Source organism: Alosa alosa, chromosome 3 (genome assembly GCF_017589495.1).
Source record: "Alosa alosa isolate M-15738 ecotype Scorff River chromosome 3, AALO_Geno_1.1, whole genome shotgun sequence".
Classification (NCBI taxonomy): Eukaryota; Metazoa; Chordata; class Actinopteri; order Clupeiformes; family Clupeidae; genus Alosa; species Alosa alosa.
Genome location: NC_063191.1, coordinates 12888717 through 12913397, shown reverse-complemented (window position 1 = coordinate 12913397; position 24681 = coordinate 12888717). Strand labels below are relative to the sequence as shown.

Here is a 24681-nt window from a genome sequence, read left to right as displayed (position 1 = left end):
TGTATGTGTTGTTAGATGAGTTGTTATGTAGGCTACTTAATAATAGCATGTGTGTGAATGTCAGGTCCTCTTTTCCTATACCCCACAGCTGTTCAGGTTTCATATCCGCAGCCCTTAAGCTGCACAAGGCACTGTGACAGCCTAGCTAATCTCATTTTTGGGAGAGCTGAGAGCTGAGTATGTGGTAGAACAGCAAAGCTGCATGGACAAAGCCTACCACTTGGCCAGGGAGCGCACACAAGGTGCTGGATAGGATCACACATTATAACCGTTTGGCCTCCACCTACTCCAGTTTCACCCAGGCCCTGATGCCATGTTTCACCCAAGGGTATTGCACAACTCTGGCGAGACTGATCTGTCATGTGATTATGAGACACCAGGTGGCACTGAGACTCATGGTTCAAATTTGCTATGAAAACACTAAAGACTTATTAGCCTACAGTAATTGATTGACAGAGCCTAGCCTACTCCTAATCTTAAGTGTTAAGAAGTTTTGAGAATGTTTTGATAGTCTAGGTCTAACCACTGAATAAATAGCCTACTAAATTAGGCTGCTAACACTAAAACTAAATACATATCATCCAGTCATTTTGGAACTGTCTCTTGCTCCCCTCAAGCTTAGTCCCGGCCAGTTTCCTATACGGTCCATATTCACTGTTACACTACCGGTGCAGAAGTAACCGCGGAATTGAATTGCGCTTTGCATTTGCCGAGCCAACTTTGATCGTATGGACACAATTTCCTTTCCATTGTCTTAGTATGGTCTTCTTGTCAATGTTGTAGAATAATTTAGGACAATCACGATGAACCTTGACAGACTTCGAAAGCGTGTTCGACACTACATAGATCAGGTACGAAATCCGTTTGCTCTCTAATTGCTGCAGTTAGCCAATCTAGCTAGCAGCTAGATCTAGTGCTATGGGGTTTCTGCAATGCAAGTTAGCTGCTAGCTGATCAGTCTTGAGTCCTGCTATTACATTATAGCTAACGTTAACGCTAGCTTGCCAGTTAGCTATCCTAGCTAACTTGGCACCACGTCATCTGGATAGTTAGCTTAATATCTCGTAAGTTTCACGAGACTTGTTTTGATAAACCAGCAAATTTGGTATATCACAGATTTGCAGGCCTTGTTTCAGGTCCTACAGTATGTCGTCATCCTGACAAGCTAACTTATGTGGAAACTACAGTTAGCCAATAACTAGCTAACGGTAGCTAGCCCAAATCATGGCAGTGATGACCAACTGCACGAAACTTTGCAAACATTAAACTCTGATGGATCACAGTTAGGTTATGAAGTTGATTGTCAAGTGGTGGTGTAGAACACTTTTCTGATTAATTTAGAATTCCGCTGTTATGAAGCAAGGCGATGCACTCTAATGGTTTGAATTCATATTAATTGAATGTGAACGTCTTGTTCTTGGAAATGTTCTAATGACAACGTCAGCTGTTGCAGCTTGTGCATAGCGAAGGATATTGACTAGTTCCCCTGGGCAGATTAATACAATGTGTCTAATGGAATGAGGTGGTAGTGATATGTAGGCAGCTGTTAGTTGCATGCAAAGCCCCCTTCCCTTGTGTCCCTGCTGTACTTCTGACACATCACATCGACAAGCACGTCTAAGTGCTTATTGCTTTATGTACATATCTCTGATTTTCCTGTCTCCTTGCAGCAACAGTATCAAAGTGCCCTTTTTTGGGCCGACAAAATAGCATCTCTTTCACATGGTAAGAGCCCCTCCTATATTTTCAGCTTTCACATTTTAAAATATACATGGGAATGACCATTATGTTAATGATCAGGCATTACATTAATGTATTAAACACCACCTCGCATAAGATTAGGCCCAAATTATTTTGTTTTGAATATCACTGTGTTCAATGTTGTTGTTTACCGTCATGAGCATTTCTATTTACAGAGGACCCTCAAGACATTTACTGGTTAGCACAGTGCCTTTATCTTACAAATCAATATCATCGAGCCTCACATGCCCTCAGATCACGGAAACTTGATAAGGTACAGTACAGACCCACCTGTGATGGATAATGTATCAGGCTTCAAATGTCATGTTTTTCTGGCTTATTCTTTAAGCAACCTGATTATTCTGTGTACCGGTAATAGCCTGTTTATCTTTCATTGTAGTTGTATGGAGCTTGTCAATACCTCGCTGCTAGATGCCATGTGAGTATTAAACATGATTTGACTTGTTTGTTAGACATTTGTTATGATTAAATATCTGATGCTCTAAACGTATGTGTATTATTATGCGTAATGTATTATTGACCAGTAGGCTATGTATCAGAACCACTGAATCACCACTGAATTCCTGCCAGGAATGTGCTTATACATTTCTCTGCTTTTCCCCAGTATGCTGCCAAAGAGTACCAACAGGCCCTGGACATTCTGGATATGGAAGAACCAGCCAGTAAGAAATTGCTTGATAAGCCTATAAAGGAGGACAATGGAATAAAGGATAATGCAAAGGAATGGGAGATGTCCCCAGCCTCTGTAAGTCACACCCAGTTTTCTTTGCAAACACTTTTGTGTGTTGTTTGTTTGCATGTGTCCAGCCAGGAGACTGACTGTAAGAGTTTGTAAATGGAACATTGTCATGGAACATTCAGAGAGGCCAAGAAATCACTTAATCACTCCGAGCATTGGGGTTCCCACAATCTCGTGGGAATCCTGGAACGCTTGTGAGATTTTAAAATTGAATTTGCTAGGCCTGGAAAAATTGGATGAAATTGTGACATTTGGTTTTGTCATTTAAGTCTAATGAAATTATGTCATTGCAGAAAGTAGATGGAAAAGGTTGTTGTTCAGGTTTCAGTCAATTGGGCTCAACCTCTGAATCGGCCATTGAAATGACTTTGAAGTCCTTGAAAATGAAATAGAAAATGTTTTATCAGTGAGAATGATTTGGAACCCTGTTGGGAATCAGGACAACTGCAATTATGTATACCCTTACAAAAGTATTCCAAATCAGTGGTTCTTAACTGGTCTTGCTTTGGGACCCACAATTTCCCATGTTCATCAAGTCGTGGCCCATATATTTTTTTTTAGCTTTTAAAACAACAGATATGGTGAGCTACATGCTAAGATGCAAAAAGTGCCTGTAGGCCCACTTGTTTGGAACATGCTGATGTTTGGCATTACATGTGTGAAGTCTTCAACTCCTGATGTCCCCTTTCAAAGTAGGCTAATCGACAGGTTCGTCTTTGACAGGGGTGCTTGGTTTCCATGTGACATTTTCATTTTGATGGTTTCATTCATGTGCCAGCAGTTCACTGCACACCACACACTGGGATTTCTGTCCTATTTTGTCCTCAATTTAAGTGAATCCATATCCTACTTCAAATATTCAGGGTCGTAGTCTACTTGTTTACCGCTAGAATTATGTCTAACATGACCTGTCACATAAACCTTGTCTATCTATACCCATGGCAATGACTGACATATGAATAAAGTCTATCAGAATAAAGGTCCAATATTAGATCTGATAAGAGAGCATTTTAAATGAGCGATTTCTTTTTTTTTTTTTTTTTGACACAAGCTCCGCGACCCACCCAGAACGGTTCCACGATCCACTTTTGGGTCCCGACCCACCAGTTAAGAAACAATGTTCTAAATAACCAAATAAATTGTAGGTTATATCAAAACTTTGGAGATAAACAACCAAAAAACTGAACAGAGCCACTGTCCAGAGGTTATTGAGGTACCATGTGACTAACATTAAGACCTACAGCAAGCTGGTCTGGACGTCTGTTTGATTTGTCTTTGATGTGCGCTCTTGACTTTTCGCTGTAGCTTTTTTTTTTTTTTTTTTGTGAAGGTGGGTGTGTGTTTGTTTGTTTGTTGAATACACTTTGGTGCTCTTCCTCAGATCAGCAGCTCCATCTGTCTCCTGCGGGGGAAGATCTATGATGCCATGGACAACCGGCCACTGGCCACGTCCAGCTACAAAGAGGCCTTGAAACTTGACGTCTACTGCTTTGAAGCCTTTGACCTTTTAACGTCCCATCACATGCTGACCGCCCAAGAAGGTTAGGCAGTGGACGCTCACTCCATGGAAACCATGACTATTCAGTATTGATTGTTGGAAAAGCATATACACCAGTTTGATTCAAACAAACTTAATATTGGATTTACAATAATATAATTTTATGATGTTACTCCGTAACATTGTTAGTGTAAGTTGACAGTGACTCGCCGAGCACCGCTGTAGCAAGGCAGCTCACTGCTCCGGGTTAGTGTGTACTTCACCTCACTGTGTGTTCACTGTGTGCTGTGTTCACTAATTCACGGATGGGATAAATGCAGAGACCAAATTCCTTGTATACGCAAGTATACTTGGCCTAGAGACCTGATTTACATTTACAGTATATTGTGCATGGCCCTTGCTCTGATGCTTGTGTGGAAATGAACCCATGGGTGTTCTAGAGAACATTTACACTAGTATGGTGTCCCTCTGATTCTAATAGTCTCTCTCTTGGTGTATTGTAGAGAAAGAATTTTTGGATTCCCTTCCTCTAAGTCAACAGTGCACGGAGGAAGAGGAGGAACTACTCCGGTTTTTGTTTGAGAATAAGCTGAAAAAGGTACGTGGAACGCAACGGCAGAAAACCACATGTGTTTTACTTAAGAATGTTGCTGACGTCTCTTCAGGAATCTTTTGTGTTTGTTTGCCTGTTTGTCTCAGGATGTTTGGTTGTCTGTGTGTGTGTGCTTTTGTGTAGGTGGGTGGGGTTTACCTACTTTTTAAACACAGCATTAAATCTGTTGACATTACTATGTGTTCAAGGACTTGTGCCTTGTCATGTTTGACGTAAATCATTTGCATTTGAGGCCAGTTGAGATGCTAATGACATTGCTGGTTGACCCACATACTCACCGGAAGCTCTCCATCTCATCTGTTCTATTTGCAGTACAACAAACCCAGTGAAATGGTTATTCCTGATTTGGCCAACGGTCTCCAGGACAACTTGGATGTAGTCGTCTCTCTAGCAGAGCGACATTACTACAACTGTGACTTCAAAATGTGCTACAAGCTCACTTCCATGTGCGTTTGATGAGTTGTTACAGTTTCTGAATTGCATTGTAAAGCAGTGTTGAAGATTTCAGATTTTTTTTTAAATATTTTTTTTTTTTGGTGAGTTTTGATTGATTCCTCTGATGGTTTGTATTTACAGGGTAATGGTGAAAGACCCATTCCATGCCAACTGTTTACCTGTGCACATAGGAACTTTAGTAGAACTCAGCAAAGCAAACGGTAAGAGAAGGACTTGGACTCCTTTATCTAATAATTAGTCATTTGGTGTAGGTCAAATATGAGCCATCATACCACAAGGGAGAGGGCCACTTTTATTCTAATGTAGTATGTCAGTTTGTTTGTATAGCCATTTAATCATGATCTATTGCATGATGTACACATGTACGTCTTATAGTTATATGGATACTTATCCCAGAAAAACTGATGGATCTTCCAGTGTTGCATAAAAGGCAGTTGCCTTTTGTTTATCGATCCTCTGTGGCTAATTGGATGCTTACCCCTTGTCATTTCAGAGCTGTTTTATCTCTCACACAAGCTGGTGGACTTGTATCCCAATAACCCGGTAAATAAATGTAGTGTTCTTTTCCGAGTTCTATCAAGTTGAAATGTATAAATAGGTCTGGGTGGACAATGAATAGAGTGAATTTCCTCTAGTAATGTTCTTTTATCAGTCATGAAATGACAGGGAATTGTCTTTTAAAACAACAGGTGTCCTGGTTTGCTGTGGGTTGTTACTATCTAATGGTTGGCCATAAAAATGAACATGCTCGTAGATATCTAAGGTAAGACCTACTCAACGTGTAAGACCATGTCACGTCCCAAACACGCACACACACATTAGAGTCAGGGACCCCGTATACTAATCCTTTATGTTCAATGGGAATAGTGGGGTTGTTTTATAGTCTTTTCTTCACATATGTTTTCCATCATCTCTATTTTTTTATCTAATACTACTATTTCTTTCTTTCTCTCCTCAGTAAAGCTACAACGTTGGAGAGGACGTATGGGCCGGCGTGGATCGCGTACGGACACTCGTTTGCTGTGGAGAGTGAGCATGACCAGGCCATGGCGGCCTACTTCACTGCTGCACAGCTGATGAAGGGGTGTGTGTTCTGCTATACTTCCGTGTCAGCCAAAAATACTATTCAAATTCTTCCCTGTGCTGCACACATGAAATTGACTGTGTGCTGAAAAGTCGTGTGTGAGAACATATTTGGAGCATTTAGTTCTTAGTGAGCTTTATTTATTTTGCCAAGTGGTTCAGGGAAAAACAAGAAATTAATGAGGCTCTGTTCAAAACAATCAGAATTGTTAATTTCATCATTTGGAAGCGCTCACAAAGGGGTCATGTCTGTCACATGATTCGTAGCCTGTCCGAAAGAATGGAGGACCAAGAGCATTACATTAAGTAAGGGATAATGTATAGAAAGCCGGTCATTATCGGGAAAATAAGTCCCGACAGGGCGAACCGGAGCCTGACACTCCAGCGGAGGGGTCTTACTTCGCCCTGAAGGGACTTATTTTACCGATAATGACCGGCGTTCCATTCATTATCCCGCTTATTATACGGCTACATTCAAAACAAAAAAAATTGTCCTCTCTTTACATTTATTTGTTAGTGTTTCATTGTGGCTTTTGCGGAGAAAAAAAAATACATGCTGAACTTGAATCAAACATTCTTTAGAACACAGTTGATCAACTGTCTGCTTTCACTTTTGAATGAAGTTCCATTGCAAGAGGTGACTGGAATACTTGCAGAGTGATATGAAGGACATAAATCAGATGCACAAAACCTGTTGCCATTGACAGTAATGGCAGTAATTGGCGGTAATTATATGTTTGCGGCAGTAACTACATGAATTTATTTTACCGTAGAACGCTGGGAAATCCCATTCAAGTCAATGGAGCATTCTACTAGTATTGTGAAGAGCCGTATAATAAATGTTATTCATACTGCAGACATGCTCCATGCCACAGACTCCCTTCAGGGAAAGTGGACCCTGAGAGCTGTTTTTCCAAACATGGATTAAAATTAGCCCTATACTTAAAAGTATTTTTGGATCAATTCGAATTTTCATTGAAGTTTTCTTTTTAGTCCACAAATGTTCTTGATCCTTGTATAAGAAACCAGCTCCAAATGTTTGGAACCGCACTCTTGAAACACTCGACAAAGTAATATGAGTGACCGGTAGGTCCTCTGCAGCCCGCCGAGTTCACGCTGGTGTTGCCCGTCTCTCGCCCTCAGGTGCCATCTCCCCATGCTCTACATCGGGCTGGAGTACGGCCTCACCAACAACTCCAAGCTGGCCGAGCGCTTCTTCAGCCAGGCTCTCAGCATAGCACCGGAGGATCCGTTTGTCATCCATGAGGTGGCTGTGGTGGCCTTTCAGAACGGAGAGTGAGTTCTGTGTTTCTTGATGCCTTTGAACTAATAAAATGTGTACATCATTATTTTCCTAATTGATAAATAAACTCCCTAGTAAGGTGTAGCTTATAAAGACTATGTATCAAGGATATGACGTTCATGCATTTCCTTGTTTATCTTTGAGACTTTAAATCCAAAACTGTGTAGGCAGAGATTAAGACTGTTCTCTATGTCTATTACTGTGTGTGGGGGTGTGTTTTAATTGATTAAATGTTCCTGTGCTGTTTCAGTTTTAAGACTGCAGAGAAATTGTTTCTGGATGCTATGGATAAGATCAAAGCCATTGGGAATGAGGTTTGTGTTTTCCTCGCGTTGATGTGGATAATGTTTGTAAATGGAGTCAAGCTCAGGCCAGTCTGTGTTTTTCTTATATATTCATGTGTTTGGCATTTCAGGTAACAGTGGATAAGTGGGAACCTTTACTGAACAACTTGGGTCATGTCTGTCGAAAACTAAAGTAAGGGATGTCTATGCATTGGTTCTTGTTCTGTTTAAAACTTTACATACAACTTTAATCCAGTATATAATAATATTGGCATTACAGGAAGTTTGCATAACTGTTTTGAGAATGGCTGACCTCAACCAGCAGTTAGTTGAAAATTGTTAAAACACATTTTAAAAGCTTTCCAAATAATTCCCTTTTTTTGTTGACCTTTGCTTATGCATTGATTTGCAATTAATTTCGGCCTTTGTTTATGATACCCATTGCCATACTCATTAAGTCCACCCAGCTGCTGGAAACGTGCACCCACACACACTTCTAAATCCACCCTACTGTGTGCCTCTTACATTAAGAGTCTGTGTGAGCGTTTATGGAGCATGGTAGTAGCTCTGCCGGCTATTTTGAGAAGGCTGGGTGCTGCTCGGCTTGCCTGGCCGAGCTCTGCTCAGGGACGATGACCTTTGTGTGTGTGTGTGTGTGTGTGTGTGTGTGTGTGTGTGTGTGCGCGCGTTACAGGTACAGGTACAATCACCTTTGTGTTTAGGGCAGACATGTCCCACCATGAATTATTCATACATATGCAACAGATATCAAAGAGGAACACATACTCACATTTCAAGAAGCTATTAGGCTTTATTCACCCCTTTGAGTGGTTGTTTTTCTTTCTATTGTGTGTGCGTGCGTGTGTGTGTGTTATATGGAAGTATGGAAGGTGATCTGATGTGCTACATGTAGGTGGCTTAAATAAGAACTAGTATTGCATTTGGCATTTCCATGTCTTGTTCAAATATTAGATTAGAATCAAAAACGTACAGGATGTCTTGCTGAATCAATAACGTTTGCATCATTGATAGGGGTGTCAAGATTCTCCAAATCCTCGATTCGATGTAATTTTCGATTTTAAAGTCGCGATTCGATTTTTTTTTAATATTACTTTTAATGCATTCCTTATATGTTCTTTACTCTTTTTGACCTTTTCCTTTTCTGTTTCGGGCGACTTTTATTTTGAAACCGTTCCAACCACGAGGTTGTAATGTAAACAGAACTAACATCAGGCTAAAACAGAGACGTGAACATAGTGAAATGAAACAACACAGAATGATAATTTGATTGTTTCAGCACACTCCGAAGAGACCCAAGGTTAGTGTTCATGGAATATGTACTTATCAATGTGCATTTTAAGCCTTAAAGTAACCTTGGACTGTAACTAGATAACCTTTTCACTTGCTAAGTTGAGTAGGCTAAGTTAGTTTTAATTGACGTGAATGAATGAATACTTCCACACCGGTGATTTCAAAGTAGCAAGAGGGGCTTTGATTTCGGTAGGTTGATGTGTATATTTTAACTGGCTGCAGCCTAAAATTAGAGGAGTGTTGACGCTGCGGTTCAGCACGTGCGTGTGTTTGTGCGTCTTGGCAAACATGCTGGACGTGACATTGGGGGTGTGGCTGCATCGTCGATTCTACTTTTGAGTTCGAAGTTCGAGATTGAGATTATATTATATCGAAATCGTGACACCCTTAATCATTGACTGTGTGATGTGGTTTCTCTTTAACAGGAAGTATGACCAGGCGTTAGAGTACCATCGACAGGCTTTGGTGCTCATCCCCCAGAATGCATCTACCTACTCAGCCATTGGTTATGTGCACAGTCTTATGGGAGATTTTGAAAGTGCCATTGACTATTTTCACACGGTAAGTCCACTGAAATGCAATCGATCAGTGAAGTCCATTGAGTCCACTTAGGCTATGTTCACATTACAAGCCTCATGTTTCGATTCAGATTTTTTTCTCTTTGTTCAGGTCAGATTGGCCTGTCTTTGAATTGAAATTATAAGTGACTTGTTTTTATCTCTAACGTGAACACATCTGTCTTCCAAAACGGTAACGCATGCGCACATTGATGTGTTTTGGCACGAAAAAATTAGGCTGCATTCCAAACAAGGATGTCCAATTTTTGTAATTGCATTTTCAAGTTCAAACCTCAAAGATTCTGTGCGCTAATTCGGTTTGCCCCAAGTACAGGTGTTGCACTGTACTTTTTCTAGTAGGAAATCTCTACTTCTTTTTTCTGGATCAGGAAAGTGATTGCAAAGTTGTCAGGAACATAAAAAACGCATAAAAAAAATGAAAAAAGGTCTACAAAATTTGGTCTTTGTATCATATTTCACTCTGGGGGATAGGGAAACAGTTTGGGCCCGAGTTCAGCGGTGATATAGGTAGCGAGAAGCTACATCAAGGCGAGACCTCTCTGGTGAAGTGAAATTGAATAAAACAATCACATTCAACCAGTGTCCAATTCTGATGTATCTATCTACTTACTATTTCGTCCTGACTATCCACTTTGTGCATCTGCCTTCGTTCTGTCCACAGTGCGCTGTCAAACCTGTACCCTTTGTCTGCTGTAAGATAAATATCTTTTGCAATTTTCGTAGCGTTTGCTGACACTAATAACAGGATATTTCAGTAGTCTATGATAAAGAAACATGCATATAGGCAAAAAAGGCTCATGATCTTGCTCATTGGTATCACATGTGGTAGTAACTCACATCAGTGGAAAAGATTGCATCTCTAGCCAGCTTTTATGTTACCGGTAAGTTGAGACCACAGATCAACAGACGCATCGTTTGCCGTTTTCTGTTTGCCTCAAAAACAACTTTAATGTGTTAACTCCTTGTTAATCTCAGTCTAGATCACCTTTCGGATTTGTAAAGACAGAAACAGACATTACTAAAGACCAGTGGTGGAGGAAGTACTGAAACTCAGTACTTAAGTAAAAGTACAAATAAGCAGAGAAATATTTACTCTAGTAAAAGTACCACAATGACAACCCTACTTCAGTAAAAGTAAAAAGTACCTGCTTTTAAATGTACTTTGAGTATTAAAAGTAAAGAAAAATCCGTATGGGCTGTGGCATTTTAATTGTTACCTAGTTTTAGGTTATAATAGGCTAGATAGTTTTGAGCTAATGTAATTGTGCTTACCATCCGTGGCCCAGTTTACATTCTGACTTACAATTCTGGAGACTGTAATTTTGTTTATCTAGGGTGATCTGCTGAGTTGAGTATCATTCAGCAAAACACGAGAGCCTAAAGTTTATCGGGGTAGACAAGGGAAACGTCCGGTGGATCATAATGCCAATTCTGCTGGTCCAGATTGAACAGAAAAGCTGTTGAGAAATGTGTCTTTATGATAAAGTTCAGTTTCACTTGCGCAGACGCGCATAGACATTGAATGAGCGCTCACATACTCCCCAATTGTAGGCTATGCCTCTTTATTTGATCACACACAATTAAGAAATATTTCCTAATATGGAAAATGTTTAGTTTTTTTCGGCCAGCAGTTCTATAATAGTCTACCATTCATTTGTGCCGCAAGCATGGGCATAGCCTGTAACTTCACTGCCCTGCGGACTAGCAATCTCATCGGAGAGGAGGCCCTAACGCTGCAGATAATAGACAGAGAAAGGCAAGCATATGCTCAGGGCACAGAACACAGTTACTTGTCCAGTCTAGCCATGGGTCTTGTGAATATAGCCTACCGAATGCAGATGGCTACAAGCTCACGCTTTGCCTGGTCTAGACTAGAAGCCTATGTTTCAAAGATTTAGAAGTGGGGCATGTAACGCTCTAGAATCTTTGGTAGCAACTCAGCCCCCTTGTACATGTTAGAGAAAAAAAAAACTGATCATAAAATGTAACGTAAAAAGGAACAATGGTGTGGTAGGAATGTAGTGGAGTAAAAGTTCAGATAATTGCTGCAAAATGTAACTAAAGTAAAAGTCAAAACTATGCACTATAGATTCTACTTAAGTAAAGTACAAATACGTGGAAAATTTACTTAAGTACAGTAACAAAGTATTTGTACTTCGTTACATTCCACCACTACTAAAGACATTAGTAATTAGAAGCTGGTTTTATCCATTATGCACCGACGCTATGGAACACCCTGCCTCCGTATATCAAATTCTGTACATATCTTTTAAAATGACCTGAATGTTATATGTGTATATGAGAGTATTTAGTTAACTCACTTTTATCTTGTACCCTATTTCTTCACATTATTTTACATTCTAATGCTGTTATTTACAGGCTCTTCCTATTTTCACTGCACTAGTTGTATTGTATGTGTTGTATCTACTGTATCTCCTTACTGTCTTGTGAATTCTCATTTTTACTTAATTCTAAATTTGTGATTTTTTTTATTTATTGTATTTTATTTTCTCTATTATTGTGTTACATGTTCTACATTTGAGCTGGATTCTGTGTAGTGTATGAAAGGTGCTATACAAATAAAGATTATTAAATTATTATTATTATTATTATTATTTCTGGACAATTAATGCTGAGCAAGGCCTGACCCTAACTCACCTCTCACAAATCTGCACCCTAACCTTTAAAAAACCTTTACAAAACCTGTAAAACTAAAACTAAGCTGATTTGTTCTTCAATTTCAGTTGTGTCTGAACACCTAGCTAACATGTAAAAAAAGGCTTATAAGTGAGTCTTTTCATTTTGAAAACCTAAGTATTCAAAGTACCTCATGTTTGAGTTTGATAAAAGATGGTTATTCTGTGACTTATTCTGTGTCTTTACTATGCCATATTGTCATCTAAACTGCCTTTGTTCCCCTCTTACAGGCGCTTGGTCTGAAGAGAGATGACACATTTTCAGTCACCATGCTCGGCCACTGCATAGAGATGTACATTGGTGATACAGACGCATATATAGGTACTATACAGTGCACTCCTTCATTTTCTTCCTTTTTGTTCAAGGTATATTGTGTATATAGCTTACATGGTTCTTTGTTAAAATGTCTCACATGCTGATTAGTTAAGTTTTCCATTTCCGCTAACTGTTATTTCATGAATTAAGTAGAACAAATCGGCCTTTCACAGTGTGAACAGAGTGTACCTATGAGCCTGGTAGTTTGAATGAAGAAAGAATATAGCATAGTCTAGACCAGCGGTTCCCAAGCTTTTTACCCGCGGACCACCTTCTACATCCTGACTCGGCTCGCGTACCCCCACCATCCATCCGACACATAAAAAAGTAACACATTTATTGACTCATTCCAGGCATCATGTTTAATTAGCCGCCCTACAGTATAACAAATAACAATCAAACTGGTCTATGAGCTTTCACGCTAAAAAGTGGAGGATAACATTAGACTGGTTAGATAGCACCTCACTGCAAACCAAGCACTGTGGCAGTTTTCCAATCCATGTGAAGCCTGGACCTATATGCCTCATCATACTTTTGTTATCTTCACACAGTCTTTTCTGTCTCGTCCTTTCTTTTATCCCCCTGCGCTCCACCTGCACCTTCATCATTCTGCCCCCCATCCCATCATTACCTGTCTCCTGCTCTGTTTCTCTCGCTTCTCTTCTTCGATCGCTTTAATTAGTCCTTTTGGACAGTGTCCATGTGTTCCATGTTTGCGTAGCATTCTACCTATATACTTCCACGAAACTAACGCGCAAGATATTCTGACTGCCCGCAGGAAATCACGTGCATTGTGGGTAGCTTATTTTTTTTTATTATTGAAAACATAGCCTACTAGGCCATAGAGTTTACAAATGATTTCCTTTAATTTCACGTTTCCATATCATTATAACCCGATTTGAAATTATTTATTTTAAACACCTTTCCGACATTGCCCTTTTCATCTCGCGTACCCCCTAGTGGCAGCTCGCGTAACTTATACCATTTAGCCAGGAAAGCTATCAGTTTTCTATTAGGATATAGTTTGTTTACCACAGTCACGGCCATCTGTGCAATTTTGCACTTAGAATAGCTCTGAAACTGAGGGGCGAACGCGTCACATAGGGGACAGCATGGACATTTCACTCACAAAATGAAACATTTCTGTGGGGCGCCTGCCATGGACCTCGCAGTTGCAAAATGCAAGACACATGAATCAGCCTATTTGCACGGACACCAGCTCTTCAACTTGACCGATTAAAATCTAGTTACCTTGCTGTCAGCTAAAGCAGACATCCATATACCGGCTATTCAATTTGCGTCATAGGCTGTAGATATTTTCGATTGTTGATGCACTCTTTAAAGTTAATCGCAACCTCCTCACATTCCTTATTATTTCGGATTTAAAATGCACAACAGTGCATTATATTAGGCTACAATTTAAATTGACATTTTAAACGTTATTATTTCCTCTCGTTTTTCACCTCGCAAACTCTACTAGGCTACAGTAAAGGTGCATTATCTTTTGGCTATTGCAAAAAGCCTCTTGTTCTGATATTTATTAATTTCACGTTCTTATAACATAGCTTGTCACAACATCAATACACAGCCTTAGTATAAGCCTACAAACAAGCAAACGTTTAACTCCAGAGGAAAATGTGGATTCACCTTTCCAAATAAAGAAACGTCCACAAATAGTCTACAATATAACAACTTGAGTTATTTACTGTGTTTAAGTACTTTGGAATTGACTGTGTTATGGATCCATTTGTCTGCAACGCAACGCAGCCTACAACACCTCTCTTTTAAAAATACAGGAACAGCTTACTATGCTGAAGAGTGATGACTGCGTAGCATGCAAGAATATCCCAGAACAAAAGTTTGGAAAACACTGGTCTAGACATACTTTGATTAGTGGTCCTCTCTACCCTTTTCTTGATTATTGGGATGTGTGGTTAACCTTTTACATAAAGCCTGTGACTTCAATGATGCCAGTGTTTTCTTCTATGTGATATTGCCTGGGATTGCCGATATGGGTGCCTTTTTTTTATTTTTATTTTTTTTAGGGGAGGCTTTACTCAATCAGAAGCTATGCTGTTGTGGGATTTATGCACGTAACACTCTTACAAGAATGTGATACCTGTAATAAAAAATAATATATAATATTGTAAATAAAATATAAAATAAATAAAAAATAATGTGAGACCTGACACTTGTCCCCCCCACCCCGCAGGGACGGATATCAAGGACAAGGTGCGAACCACACTCAGCACGCCGGCACTGATGAAGATGTTGAACACGTCAGCGGACGCCAGCGACAGCCGCATGCAGCCGCTGGAGGAGAGTGGCATCATGGCCCTGGAGACGCCGCCGCCGCCGAACGCAGACAAGTCGGGAGACGCTGCGTTCCTGCGCTCACTCCCGCTCGAGTGCGACCTGTACGAGAGCGACATGATGTTGGAGACGTCCATGTCGGACACAAGCACGTGACCGGGCGGGCGGATGGAGCTTGGAGAACTGATGGGACACTCTCTCTTTGCTGAGGGCTGTGTGCGGATGAGGAGAGGGACATGGTAAAGGCGAAAAGAAAGCACGTCCTAGTGAAATAAGTGACTTGACTGAAAAAAAAGAAAGTAATGCTGCGAATTACTCTGAGCAACCAACCATCCCTTTTTACCCTTCCCTTACACACACACACCCCTCCCTCTCTAACTCTTGCCCCCTAACAGGCACTTGTGTGTTGCTCACCTGTGGATTTTTACATTGAATAAATGTGAGGCTGAATGCAAGAGGGGTTTAATGAAAAGAATTCATACAATAAACCCTGCATCCATATTTTTACATTGTATCTCTTCTCTTTGCTGTATTCTTCGTGTACATAACCAGCCACGGAGTATATGTGTAGTTTTTATTACCGTCAAATGAAGTGTGTCAACAAAAAGACCTCAGACATGTAATCAGTTCAATCCCCTCTGCGGCAATGAGGAGGTAATTTGCTCTTATTTGGTCGTGGCATTTCCTCTTCACGCTCTCTTAGTTAAGATGTTTGTTTTCACCGGGCCCTAGGTACTCTAGGCGCGCTTGGTTCTAATTAGAGCCAGCCTGTGGTCAGACAGCGAGCACGCTTCAGGTGGTCTGACGCTGCCTCTTAAAAGCCTCACCGACGTCACGGTCTGAAGGTTTACCAACTCGCGAGGTGAGCCAGATGTGGCATGGGTATCGGGGATCAGGGATGGTGACTCGAGCCCTTTACTCAGCGTCCACTCTGATATTTCAACCACTTATGGAGAGCCATGGGCTGCACGCCATCCAAGTCTACAATTACGTACACACACGAACGGGTGTGTAAGGATTTGGATACATGCTCCACTTTTGTTCCCAGTTTGAAGAGTTCTGTGTCCACTCCCGAATGGCCATCGCCCAGACTTTGTGTAGAGACTAGTAGTGGAAAGCAAACTTTTCTCAGTGGTAAGTGCTTCATCGTGAAAGCAATTGTTTGGTACAGAAACCACGAAAACGCACCTCTTCATGTTTTAGCTGTTTACCTATCTCTTTTCTGCTTAGTCCCTGGACGTGATGGCTTCGGACGGTCGCCAAGCCAACCTAGCAGTCCAGATGCATGGAGCACTTTCAGCACCGCCAGTACGGCTACTCCCCTACACCAGTCCAGAGGAAGAGTTCATCCCTCTGCAAGTGAAAGTGACACCGAAGAGACGGAGATCCCATCTTTCAGACGATGATTTTTTGTTCTCATTCGAGGAAAATGCGTCTTCACGCGTCTTTACTCAAATGTTATTTTTTGTGGCCTTAAATGTTATTTTTTGTGGTCTTAAATGTATCTACGCGGTTCAGAGTTGCTGGTCCAAATAACTATTGGTTATCATAATATAGAATTGTCATTTTGCCTTTGGTAAGGATTCCCCATGTTATTCTGTAGTTCTACTAGTTCTCTATTTTAGCCAGGCATATCCTACAATTAGTCCTGGCTAGGCCTGTGTAAATGGAATTATCTTTGCATTTCTTGACAATAAACGTTTGAAAATACTAAATACTAAAATATATGTTTGCACAAAAAAACAATCAAACGATAGCCTACAGTAGATGCCTAATGTCATTATGATCGAAACTCGTGGTGTTTTGGTTAGGACTTCTCGCGAGACCGAAAGACCCCGACATTGAAGGGGAGAAATGGAGAGATGAAGTCTGAAAAGGAGCAAATGACAGAGAGCAGGGAGAGAAGCATCGTAGAGATACAGTTCAGAGATATCCAACGGGACCAGGAGAACGTTACTCCAGGCCCAAAGGTCAAAGAAGAGAAAAAAGAAGTATTTACGAAGGTATGGAGTATATAACGCCATTCTGCATCTTTTGAATGCATCGAACCCAGTGTTGACGGATATCGTTATGGTGGCGCTGATCAGCACCATAGACAGCGAAATTGTGGGCGAGATATTTTAAAGGCTCCATAAGGCTGTTAGCATTATGTGGAAACGTTTTGGGGTTTCATCAAACCCAGCTATTGTTTTCTTCGGAGAGAATAAATGCAAACACCTTCTCTACGTTTTGTTTTCCTGTAATGCCATAATATATCACCCTATATCATGCTAGCCCTGTTCAAGCTAAAATGTTACAACCCAAACGTTAGGCTAGTGCGCTAGTGTGTGAGTGCTATCAGCGTTCAGTGGCTAAATCACCAATGCAGAACAGGGAATATTTAATGTCTGCAGAGAAGGCATTATGTAACGTTTTACAAAACTATGACAGATAATGTATACTGGATGCCTTGCTTGGTTTTAGTTTGCCCAATGCACGACCTTTACAGTCTGTTATGAGTTAATACCGAAAATGGGTCCATATTAGCCTAGCTTATCCTCCAAATTAATTTTAATGGTGCTCGAAAATGTATAGTTCTAGTGTTTCTCCTTAACAGGTCGTCATACGCCGACTGCCACCGAGTCTATCCAAAGACCAGTTGGAGGAACAACTTAGTCCGTTGCCGTCATATGACTATTTTGAATTCTTTCCAGCTGATCATAGGTAAGATGGGTGGATTATTTAATTAAAATATGACCGAACCTATTATTACGGATCTACAGACTGTGTTCTCTTGCGTTTTCCCCTGCAGCCTTTATCCGCATCTTTTCTCAAGAGCGTATATAAATTTCAAAAACCCAGAGGACATAGTTCTCTTCAGGGACCGTTTTGACGGTTATGTTTTCATAGACAACAAAGGTAACACAACGTATTATTTTCCATCTGTGTATTCTACATGTTTACTCCTCACTTTTTCACATTCCTCTGCCACTCAAAAAGAGATAAATTATTAGAAAAAGCTCTTTGCATATTTTTGTTTATTAAACATTTCTCATATTATATCATTCAGGCCAGGAATATCCGGCAGTGGTAGAATTTGCACCTTTTCAAAAAATATCCAAAAAGAAGTTGAAGAAGAAAGATGCCAAAGCAGGGAGCATTGAAGAAGGTTTATTCAATGTTTTAGAGCTCTGGTTTTATGTAATCAGCCTGCTTATCTGTGGATGGAAAAAAAAAAAAACCTCTTTTGTCTACTACCCAGACCCAGAGTACAAGCGTTTTTTGGAGACCTACTCTTGCGATGAGGAGAAATCAATGGCCAATCCAGAAACATTACTGGGAGAAATCGAGGCAAAGACCAGGGAACTCATAGGTATTGGAGGCTATGGCCTTTACACATTTGATCAACACCTACCTGACTGTGTTTTTTGTCAGATGTAGTTGGCTGTGTAGCTCTTAAAGGTTCCTTTTGTGTGTGTGTGTGTGTGTGTAGCTAAAAGAACGACACCACTGTTGGAGTACATCAAAAATAAGAAACTAGAAAAACAGGTATGAGTTCAATTCAAATGATTTCTATAGCACCATAACATATGCATTATGTTTCAAAGCACAAGTGCCTTAACCCTTAAGGGAATGTTGAGAAATGAACATTCTAAAGAATCTGGGTTCATTGAATTCAACATAGAATTTTAGAACCTTCAATTGTTGCGGAACTTAGAACGTTCAAAAACCTACACCTTTAAGGGTTAATTGAACTTGGAGAGCACTGTAACAGCACAGCACCAGAGTTAACCAGCTGTATGACGGTCTGACTGCACAGAGAATCAGGGAGGAGAAGCGAGAGGAAAGGAGGCGCAGAGAGCTGGAGAAGAAGCGACAGAGGGAGGAGGAGAAGAGGAAACGCAGGGAAGAGGAGAGGCGAAAACGCAAAGAGGCCGAGAAGCAGAAGAAACTCTCCGAGAAGGAAATCAAGATTAAGGTGAACAGAAACATTTCAAAATGTGTGACTTGAAATGTCAGTGCACGCACACACATTATGAGTAGTTGTATATCGTTTAAATGTAACTTACATTCCTTCATAGCTTCTGAAGAAGTGTGACCGGGATGAAGATGTGGACTCGGACAGACTCAAAGAGAAGGGAGACAGCGGTGAGACAGACAGGAGTAAATGGGACAAGCCAGCTGCTCATGTGAAATCCAAAGAGCAGAAGGAGAAGTAAGATCACATGGGCATAGCCACCATGTGGTATTAGCCACAGTGCAAAAACCTTAGGATGACAATAGATGCTACAATAGATGCTACCATGTGTGGTCTCTTCTCTTGTGCAGAGGTCAGGCTGAGAGCGACAAGGAGCAGCGCGAGGGTCACGGCCGGCGCCAGAGGGACCGAGAGCACCGGGCCCGTGACGAGGAGCGCAAGCGCCAGCGCCACCACGACTTCGACAAGTTCACGCGCCGCAAGGACGAGACCAAGTGGGGCAAGGGCTACTGCCAGGAGCGGGCCAAGAAAGACGGCCACGGGCACCACGCGTACGGCTACTCTGGCCCCGACGCCGCGGACAAGCTGGGCAACCAAGACAGGGACGACATGGCCAGCCGGAAGGAGCGGATCCGGAACAAGGTGAGCGAAACGCCGACGGTTTCAGTGGGGTCTCTCCCGCTTCTCATCCATCCCATAAAAAAAATCACGGGTTGCCATGACCACCTCTTTACAGAGCACAGGGGTTTATGGTCAATTCATTCACCCGTCAAGTGATCACCATCACACTAACTCACCTCAATTGCACAAAATCCTGTATTCTAGACTTTAACATGCCACAACAACAAGTCTATGATACCTCATGAATGATCGTTTGTTTTGATAGGAGTTCCTGGTTGTAAATGTAGTGTTGAGCCTTCCCCTCAGAAGGTTAAAACTAACAATTCTTACCCATTATCTCCAGACTGTGTTGTCGGGTCATCATCATTACACTCACACATACACACACACACACACACACACACACACACACACACACACTCATTGCATCATCATTCCCGTCACGGTTTGCAATACAAATTCCCCTCCACCCCACTCCAGGCCGCTTCCCTGAATGGGGGTGGTGGCGGGTGGTCAGTTGGTTTGGGTGGTGTGAGGTGGGGTGCTTGTATTGCAATCCCGTTGCTTTTTGTGTTGTGATGAGTCGTGCTGCGCCCCAACCAACACACAGACACACACACACACACACACACACACACACACACACACACACACTGATGTAGTGGATGTGTGTAGAGGCAGTTTAGCTGTGTTTGCTCTCTGGCTGTTGTGGCGGGCGTGTGGTGGATGATGGGCTGCCTATATTGACGCAAGTCACGTGTCTCTCAGTCTGTGTTAGCGCTTCAGGAGAAAAGGACCTCCCAGTCTGAGGGGCTGGACCAGATAAGAGGGGCTCTCCCAGAGAAGGTACAGCTAGCCTTTGAGCCTTTCCTAATCCAGGGAAGAAGGGGAGAGGGTGGGGGGTGGTGCCACTTTACTTTATTCTAGCCTACTGTATGCTGGGAGGCTCCACAGGATGCAAGGCCTAACTGTGGGTGGCTTTAAAACAAAACAAAAATAAAAGAAAGATTGTTAATGTTACAGGGTGCGTGTTTGGGGGAGGGTTTCTTTCTGATAGTCAGTGCCTTGGAGTCAAAATCAGTAATGCGCACAGCAGGTAGCTTACTGCTGAACAGAGTGTATCTTTTGTGTATTTAGTAAGTAAATAATGCATCTTGTTCTCATAGTTTGAGTTGTTGAATAAATAGGTTATAGAAACTTTCCAATGCATAAATTCAAGACAGTTAAGAAATTAAAAATGTTACAGTATAAAACATTTCCTGTAGCAAGATGTAATGGGGGCATTAGTGTTGTAAAAATATTCCACTTTATTTATAAAAAGAAAATGATGGTAAATGATTAAATGTGTAAAAATTTTACCTGTATGCATAATGATCTATCTTCTCTTCCAAGGTCACTGAGCCCCCTGAGCGTAATGTTTAGAAGTGGTTACAGAAGAAGTGGCCAGTGTGTGTGGTCAGTGAGGCTGTGTTGTTATGACAGAATGTGTTGCTCTTCTCTCCTGTGGTCTTCTCTCCCCTTGTCGCTGCGCAGGACCGGCCAGCCATGCAGCTCTACCAGCCCGGCGCGCGCAACCGCAAGCGCCTGGGCTCCTCCGGCAAGACTTTCGACTGCGCCGCCCAGTCGCCCGAGTCGCACTGCGGTGACCGCTGCTACGACGCCATCCTGGGGACAGGATCGGAGAAGAGCGGCGACGAGTAGCAGACCAGACCGGGAGCAAAGAGCTGGACGCGAGTAGTGAAGGCTGTCGATACCCTTAGCCTCCTCGGCGAGAGACCCTCATCGTCCCATCATCGCCTGATTTCTGATGTTGTTGCTTTTGTTTGTGTTTGTTTTGTTTATTTTGCTTGCTTTGCTACTGACTCTGGATATAGCACAATAATGAAACTCCCTCACTGTAGCTATTTCAACTGGCCCGACGTACCCAAACGCGTGCAGATCATCCTGCGGACGGATGCATAGTTTGTTGTTGGTGCTGTAGTACTAGGAGTTGGTGTTGATGTCTGATTTATCTGACTTAGAGTTACAGTAGATTTAGATTCCATGAAGTGCCACAACATTGGCAAAGCTTATGGAGGAATTTGTTGAGGTAGCACATGTTTAAAACTGTCCATTGACACTCTGAGCTGAGATTGGATACCTCATTGTCCGTGTAACAGATGAATTTATTACAGGCCTTTTGTAGTGAGCTGCAATGGATTCCCTTAGATTGTAGACTTTGTAAAGAATGTCTTTAGACTTTATCACAGAGAAAGTATAGATATTTAAAAAAAAAAAGATATTTAAAAATGACAAACATATGGATATACTGTATCTGCACCACTGTATCTAAGAATATTGTTTTTTTTGGACACACATATACATTGTATATTGTGTGTGCATTGAGGGGCTGAATGTGAGAGTGGACAAGAGAAAATGTGTTGAATTAACTATGTATACTATGTATCTGTCAATGTTAAAATATTACGCATGTGACCCTATGTTTATCGTAGCCCTCATTTTTAAGGTGCTCTAAAGTGACCTGCTGTAAAAAACGAAACAACAAAACAAACAGACTAAACATATACTGGCTCCAGGTGTATGTCTACAGTTCAAAATTTGACAAAATCTCTGTGAGCCAAGAAGAACAGAACTTTTTTTTTTATTCAGAAATACTAACTGTAAGGTAAACATGCTGGATTTAAATATATGAAGACATTGATAAAGAGACTTTCTAAATTGTTAGGATTTCTACAAAGCAGCGGAACATGTAACATGTACCTTGTGTAACATGCCTTAGATTTGATTTTTGCACATGGTATTGTGAAATGAATTTTTGTCAAAATTCGTATTACAGGGTTAACAGACAGAATGTCTGATATTGTGCATCTGGTATATCTCTTTCCAGATTGGTGTCTGGGGACCTTGACAAAGCAAGATATCTTTTTGAAAACAGATTAAATAAAATAGCATTACAATTATCACCCTATACAGAATTGTTTCACTGATTACTTTCTTCTAAATTTCACTAACACAACACAACACAAATAATCAGTTCTTATTGATGATTTGTGTATGACATCAGGAAGAAAAAGAGTCCCAAGGGTCGTTATGGGTTACCACTGATATTTTCGGGCAGGATGATACAGAAAACAGGTGCAGCTGGATCAGATCTGTGCAAGGTCAGTATCAAGGTCATTGAAATAAGAACAGTTGACTCAATAGGGAGCATGTGAGATTTAATAAGCAGAACACGAGTAGATATGGGCCAGTTCTGCCTTTTCCTTGGTAAATTTGAGGTTTGACAGGTGTAGGGAAATTATCCTTTTTGTATGGTTCCCTCTAGTGGGCAAAGACAGAATAAATAATATATATTTTTAACCCCATATCCTCTATTGTCAGTGTTAAATAGAAATATGTAAATGTTGAATGGCATTACAAACACTATTTCACTCTCCCATCCAAGCAAAGTTTGACCAGAAATAACAAATAATGTCATTTTGCTCTTGGTGGCATGCAAATCTAAAGGAAAGTTAATGTTGAATGTACTGTTAAAATGCTGCATGTTATGACTTATATTTTAATGTAAAAATTTATACATATACTGGCTAAAAGAGTAGCAAATTTGTACTCCCGGATTGGCACACTGCAGTAAGAGTAGGCCACCCAACGCCTTTTAAAGGAAGTTTACCTATGAACCAGACAAAGAGAGTAGTGCTGCTTGAAATTTTGTGATCCCTCAGACATGGTCAGTTGTTTTTTACAATTAGTGCACAACCAAACCCTAATTTGTAAAGCTGACCTTCCAAGTAATAGACAGAAACAAAATAATTGATATATTTTCATTATATATTCAACCAAGCTCGCAAAAGTATGTGAACCCACATACTGTATGCTGAGGAAATAAATTGTGTTTCAAAAAGTGCTTCAGTTTTTTTTTCACATACAAGGCATTTCAGGCCACAGACATAATGTAGGGGACACAATGAAAATAAATTAACACTCCCCTCAATGTTAACACTATTTTTTTGCATTGATTTGCGACTTTAGAGTTGACAAACTCCAGTGAAATGCAAATTTCTTGCTGCAGACACTTTATTTTTATCAACACCATCAGGCCGTTTTTTAAAAGTAAATGTTCCAATCAATGATCTAGGCAGCACATTTTCTTCTCTCTCCTTCATTTTACAGTCTAATGGTTACTGACTAGAACGGCTTGGGGTCAAAGGTCATACAAAATCGATTAATCTGCACTATTTTTTTTAATCAGTTATTTTTTCTCAAATTAATTAAATCAAAATTAATCAGTTATTTTGACAGCCCTAATTTTTATTAATTCATTTATTAGAGCTCCGAGGTGAACCGTGAGCCCCAGTCAGATGAAAGGTCAGATGGGGTGCCAAAGTGGGACAGCCTCTGGCCATCGAGTGGTCCAGACAAACTTGGCTGCCACCACTCAAAAACCTGTTGTTTCCATGCAGTGGGAACGATGGGCCGTGGCTGTCCGGTGGAGACATCGCAAAGCAGCATGGCGCCACGGTCACCAAAAGCAATCTCCACTAAGTGCAGTCCAGTGCCAGCAGTCCTGAGTGACTGTACCTCCGAGTCGGTGGACTGATCGGCTGCCATGTGGGTGTAGTCAAGCCCCAGGTGGGCGGCTCCCACGATGGAGTGCGAGAGGCAGTCCGCGACAAGGTTGATTTCACCTGCAACATGTATGTCCGTGGTATCCTCTGAGATGCAAGAGAGATGTCGCTGTTGGCGGGCAGACCATGGCTCAGACACCTTAGCCATGGCAAACGTTAGGGGCTTGTGATCGACGAAAGCTGTAAACTGTCGGCCCTCCAGCAGCGAACGGCAAGCAACTCACGGTCAAAGGTGCTGTACTTAACGTTCACTAGCTGGTGGCTAAAGAAAGCAAGCGGTTGCCAGGCACCATCCACCCACTGTTAGTGCACAGCGCCAACCGCATAGTCCGAAGCATCTGCGGTGATGGCAACTGGCGCACAGGTGATGGGTGTGCCAGCGTCGTTGCGTTGGCCAAAGCAGACTTAGCGTCTGTGAATGCTGTGTCTCTCTCCGAGGACCAATCCACCAGGTGTTTGCACACTTTCCCCTTCAAGGCCACATGCAGGGGGCGCATGAGAGCAGCAGCTGTGCGAATGAAGCGGT

The 24681-nt window shown here is 41.4% G+C and overlaps 2 protein-coding genes across 3 annotated transcripts; both read left to right on the top strand.

Moving 5' to 3' along the window:
- Nucleotides 1-617: 617 nt before the first annotated feature.
- On the top strand, nucleotides 618-15458 carry cdc16 (cell division cycle 16 homolog (S. cerevisiae)). Its single transcript, XM_048239148.1, has 18 exons — nucleotides 618-851; nucleotides 1671-1725; nucleotides 1917-2014; nucleotides 2141-2179; nucleotides 2366-2506; nucleotides 3882-4041; nucleotides 4502-4596; nucleotides 4924-5057; nucleotides 5188-5267; nucleotides 5561-5610; nucleotides 5757-5830; nucleotides 6026-6151; nucleotides 7294-7446; nucleotides 7704-7767; nucleotides 7869-7930; nucleotides 9474-9609; nucleotides 12554-12644; nucleotides 14851-15458. Exons 1-18 carry the CDS (start codon nucleotides 804-806, stop codon nucleotides 15105-15107), a joined length of 1863 nt encoding a protein of 620 aa, XP_048095105.1. The 5' UTR covers nucleotides 618-803; the 3' UTR covers nucleotides 15108-15458.
- A 1280-nt stretch (nucleotides 15459-16738) lies between these two features.
- On the top strand, nucleotides 16739-22498 carry upf3a (UPF3A regulator of nonsense mediated mRNA decay). Of its 2 annotated transcripts, XM_048239146.1 has the most exons (11): nucleotides 16740-16954; nucleotides 17548-17654; nucleotides 17743-17849; nucleotides 18001-18099; nucleotides 18193-18303; nucleotides 18424-18479; nucleotides 18751-18909; nucleotides 19013-19146; nucleotides 19260-19551; nucleotides 20299-20376; nucleotides 21064-22498. In XM_048239146.1, exons 1-11 carry the CDS (start codon nucleotides 16814-16816, stop codon nucleotides 21229-21231), a joined length of 1452 nt encoding a protein of 483 aa, XP_048095103.1. In that variant the 5' UTR covers nucleotides 16740-16813; the 3' UTR covers nucleotides 21232-22498. The 2 variants fall into 2 exon arrangements, with proteins under 2 accessions (XP_048095104.1, XP_048095103.1); XM_048239147.1 differs by lacking the exon at nucleotides 20299-20376 and having other exon boundaries at nucleotides 16739-16954.
- The last annotated feature ends 2183 nt before the right edge of the window (nucleotides 22499-24681 follow it).

Coding starts and splice junctions, on each gene's coding strand:
- cdc16 (XM_048239148.1), top strand. CDS start 804: ATGAACCTTGACAGACTTCGAAAGCGTGTTCGACACTACATAGATCAG. Junction 1,726..1,916: donor AATAGCATCTCTTTCACATG/GTAAGAGCCCCT, acceptor TTCTATTTACAG/AGGACCCTCAAGACATTTAC. Junction 7,768..7,868: donor TCAAAGCCATTGGGAATGAG/GTTTGTGTTTTC, acceptor TTGGCATTTCAG/GTAACAGTGGATAAGTGGGA.
- upf3a (XM_048239146.1), top strand. CDS start 16,814: ATGAAGTCTGAAAAGGAGCAAATGACAGAGAGCAGGGAGAGAAGCATC. Junction 16,955..17,547: donor AAAAAGAAGTATTTACGAAG/GTATGGAGTATA, acceptor TCTCCTTAACAG/GTCGTCATACGCCGACTGCC. Junction 19,552..20,298: donor AGGAGCGGATCCGGAACAAG/GTGAGCGAAACG, acceptor CGTGTCTCTCAG/TCTGTGTTAGCGCTTCAGGA.